A 14171-nucleotide genomic window follows, 5' to 3' on the forward strand; every position below is an offset into this window, starting at 1 on the left:
TTCAAAATTGGTAATGGTATAGAAGAATGTCCTAGAAATAACTGATGCAATCATTAAAATATTCTAAATGTCCAAGTACCAGCATGCCGAGCAAAAAGTATTTTACTATTCACAACAAATACTTTTCATGACCCTAATAATGTTGCCCTCAAAACTAGTGTGATTGAACCCTCTGATTTTGTCAGTTTTCCGAAATGATCATTTGGATGAATATGGTTGTAAATATGTACAGGGGGGTGGGGTAGCCTAGTGATGAAAGTGTTAGCTAATCTAGCTGAAGTCCCGGGTTTGATTCCACACATGGGTACAATGTGTGAAGGGCATTTCTGGTGTCTCCTGACGTGATATTGCTAGGAGCGGCGTAAAACAAGAGTCACTCACAATGTGTGAAGCTCGTTTCTTGTAGCCCTGCTGTGATATTGCTGGAATAATGCTAGACGCAGCGTAAAACCATAGTCATTTGCTATGTGTGAAGCTCATTACTTGTAGCCCTGCCGTGATATTGCTAGAAGTGGCGTAAAACAAGAGTCACTCACAATGTGTGAAGCTCGTTTCTTGTAGCCCTACCATGATATTGCTGGAATAATGCTAGACGCAGCGTAAAACCATAGTCATTTGCTATGTGTGAAGCTCATTACTTGTAGCCCTGCCGTGATATTGCTAGAAGCGGCGTAAAATAAGAGTCACTCTCTATGTGTGAAGCTTGTTTCTTGTAGCCCTGCCGTGATATTGCTCGAATATTGCTAAAAGTGGTGAAAACCTCACTGACTCCCTCAAAAGCCCACCCACCAACTCACTCACAGTCGGCTGTATTGCTGAAGGAACTGCTGACTGAAATGTCAAATAACATGATTCCTATTCACGTAAAAGCAGAAATACAAGTCTTGTTTCTTTCAAGCTTTTGAGGGTAGGTGGATCTACTCTATGGCTGTGTTCTCATTCTGTTAATTATCATACATGTGAGGTGTTTTCATCCTTTATTCACTGAAAAGCTTTGAACGTCTTACAGACAGACACATGACAACAGGTGGCTGTCTTCAAAAGCAGCTTTTGATATGCTAACAACTTGGAATTAGGTGCCAAAATAATATTACCCCAAAATAAGCTCCTTGAGATGATTCAGGTGTCTCAGATGACTTTAATTAGAAGTCATAGTATGACCTAAACTCCATATCTGTAACTTCAGACATCTCACATATCCATGCAGATTGTTGCATGTTGCCATAAATCTTGTGGCTTCATCACTGTGGGTCTGATAAGAAGCTGTCAACGCCGGTACAGCGCCCTCTAACATGTTTTAATTTTGATTTATTATCAGAGACACCCATATCCCTTGAGGCGTTATGATGATATTTCACATATGCTGTTGTAGTTCTTTGTGTGGATGCTGTCATGTACAATTTGGGTTTTATGTTTTTTTAGGATAACAAGCAGATGCAACTGGAAATCATGTTTTATAGGTAGATATGTACCAGCAATTCTGCCTGATTATTAATGACAGGTAGTTTCATTTGCAAGTCCAGAAAACTCAGTATTTTAACTTGAAAACATGGGCGAGGTTAAAAGTCTGTTATATATGTGTATCATGGTGAACTTGGAAAAAATGCTAAAGGTTAAAAAAAGTATTCCAAGACAAAGAGGATTCTTATTTCCTTATGTGCAGGGGCGGTCGGGTAGCCTAGTGGTTAAAGTGTTTGCTCATCACGACGAAGACCCGGGTTCGATTCCCGACATGGATACAATGTGTGAGGCCCATTTCTGGTGTTCACCGCTGTGATATTGCTGGAATATTGCTAAAAGCGGCGTAAAACCATACTCACTCACTCCTTATGTGCAGCCTTCTAAAAGCTATCCTGAAGATATATACTATGTAACTTCTGATAGCGATAGCTAGATATTTCATGCAAAAGTGGAGAAGTATGTATAATCAGTTATAAGTCATAAAGTGAGCTAATCTCCAGGTTAGGTGAAATGGATACCATACTACAGTTCAACATCGATACCCCACACAGACTCACTATACTGACACAGAGTCGACCATTCCTTGTCTTATCCCTGTTATTCAAAGCGTCAGGCTGGCTAACAACCAGTACCATATTCCCTGTTATTAGTGCCTTGGATACCTAGAAAATTGACAAGGGTTTTTTCTTATGAAAACCATGCATGACAGTGTTACAGATCAAGAGGGAGAAAACAAACTTTGGGGAAGTAAACATTTTGCAATCATAGTGATTGTGTATCATAGCGGTAATATTTGAAAAATTCTACCATATTTATATTGTGCACACCCAAGTATAATGTGCACCCCCCTCTTGCGGATTCAGTATTTTGGAGACATCTTTTGGTTCAGATATTATCCACAGAAAAAAATTACACTGTACCTCTTCAACCCCGTACTCAGAAACCACTGGAACAATGAAGCTGAAACTTGTTCCCACCAATGATAATGCTCGAAATTGATCCAGAAGTTCAAATCCAATTTCAAACTGGTCAGCGCAACCGCCATGTTGGAAAATCTAGTTGTGGCCATTACACAGTAGCCATTTTCACTGGTGTAATGAAACTTGGTATATGTGTCGCCAGTTCTGGGATCCAACACATATAGTTTGGGTTTTATTTTTTGCAATATTTTAAATTTTGACCTTGATTTAGCCTGTGCACAACAACCAAGCTGAACCTTCATATTTCTCAGCCATAATGAAACTTGGTCTTTGTGTGGCCTCATCACATATGTTACAATTTTCACAATTTGTTAAGTTTGGACCTTTATTTTTCATATATGTTTTCCTCAAACAGCATTTCTTTGTACTATACACATAATCTCCTCAGAAACCACTTGATCAATGAACTGAAACTTCACTTACTTGTTCCTAGCAATGATGATGATTTCTTTCAAGGGGTTTGATCCGATTTTCAGTGTGGCCACCATAACAGCTGCATTGAAAAGCTATATGATGGCCACTTCTGCTCAATATGCTCTTAAATTCACTCAAAATGCAGTTTTGGCTCTGTAGACACCTCAGATATTCACAGTCTGAGAAGGCTGACTTTGGTCATGTATGCTTCACATATTTAATTCAAATCATTGTGGATTTTGGTGAAACATGAAAACATGCAACTTTATAGACAACAACTTCTGCTTTATTTCATTTAGCGATGTTTCGATGTAGATTCTTACACCATTGTCAATTTGGTGAAACAGTATGGCATTATTCTAAAACGCTGTAATCAATATTTCGGAAAAGGCAATAATGTTGACATGTTTTGCCTCTGCTTTTGTCTGTCTACTGATGATTCAATTGTTACTTCGATGAAATAAATGCAACCATTATTTTGCCATGGATAAAACTCTGACTTCTTGTTGATTTGTGTCAAAAACAGAAATATGTTCCTGGTTTTTGTATTTGGTAGGGTAGGTTGGTTGATATAAAAAAACAAAAACAATGAGTCATCATCGCATAATGGGACACCCCCTGAAGAAAAGATTGACGATTTTCCAATGACAGCATCCATGACTACGTTTATGTCTCATTAAGGTAATTAAGGTGTTCATTCTGTGACAACAAAGGATCGTTTCAACTTGGTACCTATGACATTAATCTAGCCAGTATTGCTGTACACAACAGTGAGTTGGTTGAATATGCCAATCGGATCCCATATGATTTCTTGAGATGAAATCCACATTATTGAATTAAATGTTGAATAATACAACGGCGGTAATGATAAACATAATAAATACAAATACAATGACAAACTGTTAAATGTTATACCTCAAAAAGGATTTATTGACATACTTTATTATATCTGTTGTTAATGTGTCTGCAGCAAATTTCTGCTTTGGAAAGGAAGTAGAATCTCAATGTCTGCCTTTATTATATGCAACTCTTCTACACAGCGATATTCTGTAAAATAAATGTGTATTAATCACACGCCAGAAAAAAAACCCTGTTGAGTAAGCTTTCAGACTTAGTACCGGGTGCTTATAAAGATGATAAGTTGTTCAAGGACGCTTATTGGAGCAGGGCAGTTAATATGGCCACTAAGGTATCATCTTTTTCGCATCTTTTGTAATGCATAGCTTCAGGATCAAACCATCTATTTCTACTCTCTGAGCATAAACTCTGTCCGCTACACCACTAAGATGTCAAAACCATCAGGACATTACAATTACTTGGTTAATTAATTTTGTCCAATCACAAAGCCCTCAATGGAAAAGTTCTCAAAGGTCAGAGTCGCTGAATTTGCTAAATGAAGTAGTGTCTGTCAAAATTATTCACAAAGATCTAGTGATCTCACAGTGCCCTTGAGGTCGCCTGAAGATTTACATTGCATGATTCTGATTGGCTGCTTGACCTGTCCACCCTAGTGTTGTACAGACTGATATATCCTAATGACTTTCTATCGAGTTGTATTATCGTCATAGACTTGTAAATAGGTAACCCTTTCAAATTAATTAGCTCTTTTCGAAGTATTAAAGAAAATCTCAGTGAACTTGGATAAGTATGAATGTGGTGAGATAATTAATTTAAATAGTGATTGGAGGTATCTAACAACGTAAGAGACACCATTGCCACTTCGGCGGAATCAGTGCGATATTTTGAACCGCAGTCTGTGTATGTCATTAAATAATGTATGTTATGAATTTCTAAAAAAAAAACATCACCAGTAATTTAGACTGGTTAATGACTTTGGGCATAGTCACATGCCAGATTAACTGTACATGTGAATGAAAGAAGTGTCTGTCTTTGTTGACATGTTAAATTTTTGACCACATGTTCAGGTGAGCTACAGTGCGATGTGACTATATATATTTATATCTTTCATTATTGAATTGCAACTAGGTTCTATTTGATGTACATGTAGTTTTACATTAAATTTCTTTCAGTTTAGGATTTCCATTGAGATGTTCCTTAGATATTTACCTGGGCCTATCTTTGTTCGAGTCCAGAAGGCTCCATGTAATAAATTTGGGTGTCCAAGGCATGACGATGGAGTCGCAGGCTGTTGACATGTGGTACACGTGATATCATGTCATCGTTCATGCTCAGTATCCTTTGGTCTGTTCTATATGTGGAGGTTTCAATGTTAGACTGAAGAAACTCACAGTTCACAGAGAGGGGTAAAAGCAAGGGTTGTGCATCGCAGTTCACAGAGAGGGGTTATAGCAAGGGTTGTGTGTAGCAGTTCACAGAGAGGGGTTATAGCAAGGGTTGTGCATCACAGTTCACAGAGAGGGGTTATAGCAAGGGTTGTGTGTAGCAGTTCACAGAGAGAGGTTATAGCAAGGGTTGTGCATCGCAGTTCACAGAGAGGGGTTATAGCAAGGGTTGTGCATCCCAGTTCACAGAGAGGGGTTATAGCAAGGGTTGTGCATCCCAGTTCACAGAGAAGGGTTATAGCAAGGGTTGTGTGTAGCAGTTCACAGAGAGGGGTTATAGCAAGGGTTGTGCATCCCAGTTCACAGAGAGAGGTTATAGCAAGGGTTGTGCATCCCAGTTCACAGAGAGGGGTTATAGCAAGGGTTGTGCATCCCAGTTCACAGAGAAGGGTTAAAGCAAGGGTTGTGCATCCCAGTTCACAGAGAGGAGTTATAGCAAGGGTTGTGTGTAGCAGTTCACAGAGAAGGGTTATAGCAAGGGTTGTGTGTAGCAGTTCACAGAGAGGGGTTATAGCAAGGGTTGTGCATCCCAGTTCACAGAGAGGGGTTATAGCAAGGGTTGTGTGTAGCAGTTCACAGAGAGGGGTTATAGCAAGGGTTGTGCATCCCAGTTCACAGAGAGGGGTTATAGCAAGGGTTGTGTGTAGCAGTTCACAGAGAGGGGTTATAGCAAGGGTTGTGTGTAGCAGTTCACAGAGAAGGGTTATAGCAAGGGTTGTGCATCCCAGTTCACAGAGAGGGGTTATAGCAAGGGTTGTGTGTAGCAGTTCACAGAGAGGGGTTATAGCAAGGGTTGTGTGTAGCAGTTCACAGAGAGGGGTTATAGCAAGGGTTGTGCATCCCAGTTCACAGAGAGGGGTTATAGCAAGGGTTGTGTGTAGCAGTTCACAGAGAGGGGTTATAGCAAGGGTTGTGTGTAGCAGTTCACAGAGAAGGGTTAAAGCAAGGGTTGTGTGTAACAGTTCACAGAGAGGGGTTATAGCAAGGGTTGTGCATCCCAGTTCACAGAGAGGGGTTATAGCAAGGGTTGTGTGTAGCAGTTCACAGAGAGGGGTTATAGCAAGGGTTGTGCATCCCAGTTCACAGAGAGGGGTTATAGCAAGGGTTGTGTGTAGCAGTTCACAGAGAAGGGTTATAGCAAGGGTTGTGTGTAACAGTTCACAGAGAAGGGTTATAGCAAGGGTTGTGTGTAGCAGTTCACAGAGAGGGGTTATAGCAAGGGTTGTGCATCCCAGTTCACAGAGAAGGGTTATAGCAAGGGTTGTGTGTAGCAGTTCACAGAGAGGGGTTATAGCAAGGGTTGTGTGTAGCAGTTCACAGAGAGAGGTTATAGCAAGGGTTGTGCATCCCAGTTCACAGAGAGAGGTTATAGCAAGGGTTGTGCATCCCAGTTCACAGAGAGGGGTTATAGCAAGGGTTGTGCATCACAGTTCACAGAGAGGGGTTATAGCAAGGGTTGTGAGTAGCAGTTCACAGAGAGGGATTATAGCAAGGGTTGCCCATCGCAGTTCACAGAGAGGGGTTATAGCAAGGGTTGTGCATCGCAGTTCACAGAGAGGGGTTATAGCAAGGGTTGTGCATCCCAGTTCACAGAGAAGGGTTATAGCAAGGGTTGTGTGTAGCAGTTCACAGAGAGGGGTTATAGCAAGGGTTGTTTTCACTTAAGAAAATGGGACATTCTTAAAAGAAAAAAGAGAATTAGGGTTTTCAGAAGGATTTTGTTTCACATTGATTTCCGTATTCATAGCATTGATCAGCAAGTAATTTCCTCTGAGTTGATGAAGCTGTAAAAAAATTCTGTTTCTAATGGAAATATAAAAGAATTTGTAAACATTCCAATATGAAGTAGGATTATTTGGTGTGTTTTGTATTCAAATTGGATCCAAATGTGTTTTAGTTGATATTGATGCTCACTGGCATACTGTAATTTAGAGTAGAAGATCTTACGCTGAAAGTGATAGTTGAAAAGTTTACAGTCCGAAAGTTTTTTCAGAATTTGCGCAAATACAGTTAATTTGTTAGCTCTAACAGTAGGATGTAATTCATTACCTCTCGGGAACATATCAGATGTTAGAAATTTGACTAACCAGTGGCTTTCATCTCCCAAATTAATGTTACATGACCTTCCCTATCTTATTATCTAAGTTTTTTGAGGTCATCAATACTACTCAGACCTTGTTACACAATCTACACATCAGATAACTGTCAAGATCATATTTAGAGATCCAATTAGCCTGTCTCACAGTTCCTGAACCCTATTATTCCTTCTGCCCAGCCCTTGCTGTAATGCTTTGCCCTAAATGAAGCAAGTCTAGATTTTCCACAGGCTACATATCCCATCTCACTGTGATTCCTTTCCAATTTTAATGGAGTGTTTGATTCTATCAAAAGTATATATTTTCAGAGACTAAGTGTTTGTCTAGAGTGTTTGAAATATAAAATACTGCCAGGCTGCCAAGACCCACAGACTTTAGAAGCTGCAAGCCCAGGCCAAACTCTTCAGGCCCTCATTTAAAACACTGTAGCTTATTGTGGCAAATCAATTAGACAGTTATTTACAGCAGGCCATAAGGACCCATATGGATTTGGAAGTACATCTGCCATTGTTTTACCGGCAGGTGCTTTTTTCGAACACAAACACCCTGACCTGGATATATGCATCCTCGCAGTAATCATGAAACTCTCTCATCTGTCACATACCATTTAATGCCATCAACAAGTTTGTGAGGAATAATGAGATTCCTCGATGTACTTCCTGCTTCAAGAGCTTGTTGCTCATGCATCCGACGGCCGTCCCAGACCATTGCTACACAGCAGGGTATTGGTGTGTTGACCAGGTTCTCATGTTCACCTTGTTATCCGAGGGATGAAAGGTCTACTGATTCAATATTTTCACCATCTCCTTTGAAGTGAAACACCAGACAGTTTTATTGTCATTTAATTGAAATTGAATTACTTTGAAATGTCAATTAAAAAATTGAATTTCCACTGATCTGTTGACAAGGGTAGTAATGCCATGAGCTTTGAGTGTGGTGTAGTCAGTTGGATATCTTGGTTCTAAAATAATCAGGGGTGGTCGGGTAGGCTCGTGGTTAAAGCATTAGCTCGCCATGCCGAAGACCTGGGTTTGATTCTCTTCATGATTTCAATGTGTGAAGCCCATTTCTTGTGTCCCCCACTGTCATATTGCTGGAATATTGCTAAAAGCAGCGTGAACAACCTCACTGAATTATCCTTTTGCCTATTTGAGAGTAAATCAAGATTTATTTTTTACACTTCAAATTGAACACCTATTTTGCCCACGATAGCAAAACCCACTAATAAGGGGGACAAATCGGATTGTCTGTCCAAGGCATCGTTGAGGGAGCTATTGGACACAGTGAAGTGGTATGGGCATTGAGCTATCATGGTGCCATGCACAGATGATAAGGAGTGTTGGTCATCAGCTGTGTAGTATTCTCGATCATTATATTATTTAAAGGCTTCGTTAGTTTTGATCTCCAAACAGGTTGAACACATTTGTAACATGAGCTATTGCTTTTATGGTACCTTAAGATCAGAAATTGAGAAAATGAAAATTTTCAGTAGTTTTGATCTTTAACAAATTTGAACAGTACTCTTGATAGTACATTGAATCAGAAAATGGTACTCATTCACAGTTCACTGCACTTAGAATTACTGCCTCTTACGCCATAATAGTTTGCCCTTCTGAAAGCAAAACATGTGTAGCGCCAACTCGTCAGCAGATATTTTGCAAATCTTTCCATGTTTTTAGTTAAAGGGGCACTGATCTAAAGCAATTCCACGGGACTGGTTGTTGCCTTTGTTATTGTTTTTTCCCAGTGAGTACCCGGATGTATAGCAGAAATCTAGACTAGTTCGCGACCTCTGCTGCGCCATTCGTAAGCGCATTAGTCACTTTTATGGGTAGTAATAAGGGCGTATGGTCACATTGATCAACAAAATGAAATACAGTTTACGAGATAATAAGGAAATGTATGTATCTTTGTGGGTAGCATCGGTAATGGTGACGAAGTTTTGATAAGTCACTTGCTTGGTAATTTTGCGATTTTCATTTATACTATTTTGACTTGCAACACAAAGTAAATATTTCACCTGAGCATTGTTATTTTTATAGTGTGTATATTTTATTTTACTGTAAAAATGTGTAACATTTTCAAATTTATTAAACGCCTAAATATTCAGTTATTTTACAAAGTGACTTAAAAACATTTCCATCTGTATTATTATGATAACGAATTCCAAACATTTTGATGTTTAATGTCATCACCAAGAGACTGAAAATGTTACGTTGAAAAGTACATTTCTATGTAGTTTGGCTTCTAATCCTACATAATAATCTGCTTATGATGTTTTTAGGCCCTTTTGATTGTCTTAATCAATTTTAGTCGATCTGGACAGATTTTTCAGTCAAAATAACTGAAATATTTACACATTTTATAAATTGCCTGAGAGAATCACATTTTACAAATTGACGGTAATATATACACGCTTACAAAGGAAAAGACATGTGAAAATAACGTCTCTCGCGCATTGGAGAATTTCCCAACCAAGACGTAGTGGAACAAGAACGAATCGGTTCAATGCTACAGCAGCTGAAGGAAAACAAAATGCAAATACCATAATTACAACCTACCAAATTTATGTGTATAAATTTTAGGCAGCTTCCTTGTTCGAGGAATGTATCCGTGAATATCCACACAAAGGAACAATATACCACTCGTCTGCAGCTGTACAAAGAAACTTATTCGATGTCACTTGTCTCTGTAACAATCAAATATTTTAAAAGATATATATCGTTTCGGGATATTATAACCCGTGTTCGTTTCTCAACTGATCACTTGGATTGTTTCAGGTGTTTCACATAGGTGTCAAGTCTCAAGGGTCGGCTGAGAAAGCCCACATGACAACTATTTTCATAACGTCCACGGTTCCTAAAAAATCCATTGAATGATAGATAACAATGAGCAATCAATCAACGTATTATCAGTGAACCCTTTGAACAAAGTATGTTGTTTTTACATCGGCACTTCACGCCATGATATGAGTGTATTCCCTTTGTTTTAGTAAACCTAGACAAGTAAACACTAACTGTTGACATATCCACTGTGAAAGATAACAGCGATTAATCAATCAACGTATTTTCTGTTAATCCTTTGATGACTAGGAACGATCCGTTGATTTACAAAATGTAAATCAACTGATCATTCACCTCTTGCTGTGCTGCCACGTGCATATTACATAACACACATTTCACCCCACTTCAAACCTGGATTTAGATCGAATAATTACCCCAGACACAATAAATGCCAAACGGGAACCTTTGTCAGGTAATCTAAGTGGTGCTACCACTAATTGTACCTGTAATAAATTCATTAACTGAGCATCAAGTGAATGACGACAAATACACAAGTGTAGGGTTATACCAGAAAACGTGGATGACAACAAGGGAGTAGTAATCGTATTATCGACGCAATCCGAAATCCGAAAATGCTTTCACTGCATGGATACTTTTTTATTATTATTAAACTATAACTATCTGGGGTATTTCCAAATGACGACATCCGATGAGCTCCGCTGTTGTTTTTGTCTGTTTGTTTAGGCTGAAAAAATTAATTAACATGCGCCCTTTGTCAAAATCTTTATAGATCACAGTTACCAATCAGTGTTCAAAAATACGTAAAACAAATATTGCCTCCAGCCTCCAAGTTTATTTAGCTGTCCTTGCAGACGGTAGCCCAGTCTCTGGTCACGCTCAGTTGCGTTGCGTATCATCCGGGTACTCACGGGGGAAAAACAATAACAAAGGCAACAACCTTTCCGGGGAATTGCGTTAGATCAGTGCCCCTTTAAGGTGCTCACATGATTTGATGCATTTCGTGATAAAAGACACGTTTTATCACAATATAGATCTTGATTATCGATCAGATCGCCCTGACTTGGTCCCACCATTTTGTGTGAAGCGAACGCAAATGATACGAGAGGTGGAATCTGGTTGGTCTGTAGGATAGACTTAGAAGTGGCATAACTGGTATTAGCCACTGGTGGCGCAACGATCGAGCCCAGTAATTCCAGCCTAGTTCGGCAAGGGTGGAAACTGGACTTTTAAAGTCAGTTAACTCTCTTGCCTCGGGAAGATGTGTATGGTGGAGACTTTTTTATCCCCGCTTATGCATAAGGGTCACATTGTAATATTTTATTTCAAGTGAAATCAGTTCTTTTCTTTTCTCATTTTCAGTGGATGTACATTGTTCCATTTGTGATTCTTGTGATGGTGGCTTCGTCCTCGGACCCGAACCAGGGAGGCGGAGGGCGATGAGAGCACGGCACGAGGAGGACATCAGATACATTTGACAGGGAAGAATAAGTTTGGTAAAAAGTCAATGAAGGACTACTTATATCCCAGGAAAAAGACTGGCTCATTTAACTTAAGCTGACAACGGCTTTTGCTTATACTACTCAAAACATGTTAAGGAGCAGCCACAATTGGAAGGCTGTGTTGCAATACCCACCAGTGGTGACAGATAAACTGTAGTGACTTGAAAAAAATTGGGTGTTCTTTAACTTCTTTTGAGTGGTGTATGTAGTCTGGGAAGGTCAAATTGTGTTTAGCATGTATTAGGTTCAGGTTCGTGCATTGTTGAAAGAAGAGGGGAATATTTGTCATCTAACTTTCTACATCAAGTGATGTAATGAGAGAGTGATGCTGGATGTGTGTGAATGATGGTATATTTATATAGTAAAGCACACAAGAGTGCCAGCATAACATACCAGTATGAATATGTTTAGGTCAAAGGATGAATGATGTCAAGTTTCAGTTAAGATGATTTCAAAGTTACAGAATTCATCTAAAATACCTTCTCCTGATATATATTCAGTTAAGAAATATGTCCTGTCGTGTTTGAGTTCCATCATTTAATGTTCCCTATGAAGGTTGTTTCCTTTGCTGCAACTTCCAATCTCATTACAATCAACAGCATTCCATACCTCTCTGCATGAATATTGGATGACACGTCCACGTCCGGTGAACTTTCTAATCGGCCCATTTTATGCATCCTGTCTTTTCTGAGAGCCATCCTTCATTTATATGGCAGTTTTGAAGCTAGCTCTGGTTTATCCTGATGTGACCTTCTCTAGAAATGTTGTCACATCTTCACGTGGAGAGGTGTCATATAGGAGTGAAATATTTGATTTTAATGAGATTGCTGCAGCTCCAACCGCACGTCACTGAGATTCATGTTTGTCATTCCTGATATTTGTTGTGTGCATGTATGGGGTGTGTTCAGTAGCCCCATGGTGTATGTGTTTAAATATTTCACAGAAGACGACCAGCTAGGTTGGATGCCAAGAAAACAATAGTAGGGAAAAAATATTACTACATGGATGAGGTGCTCAAAATTTAGCATGAATGTCATGAGGTCCTTGTCATGACCCTTATGTTGAAGTTAAAAGATGATGGGGGCACCCAAGACACCCCCTTTTCCGTTTTTTACACTGGATGTAAATTTGAAGCTAGATCATCAAGTTGTTTTGAATAGCAGAAATTGAAAACTATTCAGTGGTTGTTTCAGGTTTTTGTATATTCTGGACTTACCTGCCCTTTATTTTACTCTGAATGTAGTTTCATGTCATAGCCACGTTTACGTTTATTGTGTTTGATGAGGAGTATCATCAATTTTCTTTAAACAAACTTTCAAGGGCTCTGATGTGTCGAAAAAATTTTACTTGAGTACCTGAATGACCCTTAGTCCAGTTCCCGATTTCAGTGGTAGGTCTCTCTCCGCACCACCCAGTTTCAACAGTAGACAGTTTTGCTATGCCATGTAGAGAACACGTCTCTCTTACCATCACCCAATTTGTTTCTGCAAAAACAACTTTTTAATGTGTGAGACATGAGTGCAGGTGTACCAGACCAGGCAAGATAATATCGAAGACAGCTCATCGAGACATGTGATAGTTGTTACCCATTACAGTTAAATGTCTCATTAGTTCATTCTTCTGCTGTATATCACAGGAATATCAGCAGTAATTGGTGATCTATCTAAACCCAGTTCTGCATTACCTGTCAGAGCCCTCCAACTAATATCAGGATTATTGCCTGACACTAAGACATTGCTTGTCGGTGGCAGTTGTTTACCATTCTCAACCAAAACTTTCCAAACGCCAAGACTTATCTATAGCATTTCTGTAGTCACCAGGGAATAGTGCATCTTTTTGTTTATTCATGTGAATGTTTCTATTTATTCAAGGATGTACCTCAGGTGTGTTGTTGGAATAAATGTCTTTCTAAATCATTATTCCAATTGTTCTTCCTGTTAGAGTTAAGCTCAGAAGATCGTGACATCGGCTTAAGTTGTTTGAGTGAAGAGGAAGGTTTTCTGTTAGCATATGTTGTATGTGTGTTGTTGAACGCCGCAATCAGCAATATTTCAGTAAATGACGCTGGCCTTTAAATCAAGTTTGAACCAGACCAACCCACGATTGATATTATGAAGTACATTCCACACGGTCAGGGTGTGATGACACCAATCTATCCAGGTCACTGGGCCTGACCACCGGATGCATTAAGTTCCCTCTTGCAACAGCTTAGTGTCTACAGTGTTTGTTTGTTGTCAGACTCAACACTATTGTTCAGGGTGCCGTTGTACAAAGCGATCTTAGCGCTAAGGTGATCGTAACCCGCATACCTTAACATATACTTACAACAGTCGTAGCGCTAAGGTTGTTCTGTACAACGGCACCCAGCTGTTTGACAGCGGCATGTACCATATTAGGTTCAGGCCAAACACCTGATCAATATTATGAGCAACGTTCCACACTGTCAAGGTACGATGATACACAATCACCAAGTCACCAAGTTTGGCGAGCATCTCTTATTTAGCATAGCAGGATGTTTCCGTGATCCTTTCACATAGTTGGCACCACCATTTTGTCTCTTTCACCCGGGGCGGTTGGGTAGCCCTATGGTTAAAGCGTTTCCTCTTCACGCCGA

At 39.5% G+C, this 14171-nt stretch overlaps 2 protein-coding genes across 2 annotated transcripts in view; both read left to right on the forward strand.

Moving 5' to 3' along the window:
- The window catches only part of LOC139462549 (ER membrane protein complex subunit 10-like), a 48621-nt gene extending 35148 nt beyond the window's left edge, over window positions 1-13473 (forward strand). The window contains exon 7 of the mRNA XM_071244360.1: window positions 11418-13473. Within this exon, the coding sequence (XP_071100461.1) occupies window positions 11418-11498 (81 nt within the window). The 3' untranslated portion in view covers window positions 11499-13473. The remainder of the gene's footprint in view (window positions 1-11417) is intronic.
- On the forward strand, window positions 4503-6823 carry LOC139462600 (uncharacterized). Its single transcript, XM_071244434.1, has 2 exons — window positions 4503-4511; window positions 5090-6823. Exons 1-2 carry the CDS (start codon window positions 4503-4505, stop codon window positions 6821-6823), a joined length of 1743 nt encoding a protein of 580 aa, XP_071100535.1.
- Window positions 13474-14171: the final 698 nt, after the last annotated feature.

The sequence above is a fragment of the Haliotis cracherodii genome, unplaced genomic scaffold (genome assembly GCF_022045235.1).
Source record: "Haliotis cracherodii isolate W230 unplaced genomic scaffold, xgHalCrac1.p SCAF_15, whole genome shotgun sequence".
NCBI classification, from domain to species: Eukaryota; Metazoa; Mollusca; class Gastropoda; order Lepetellida; family Haliotidae; genus Haliotis; species Haliotis cracherodii.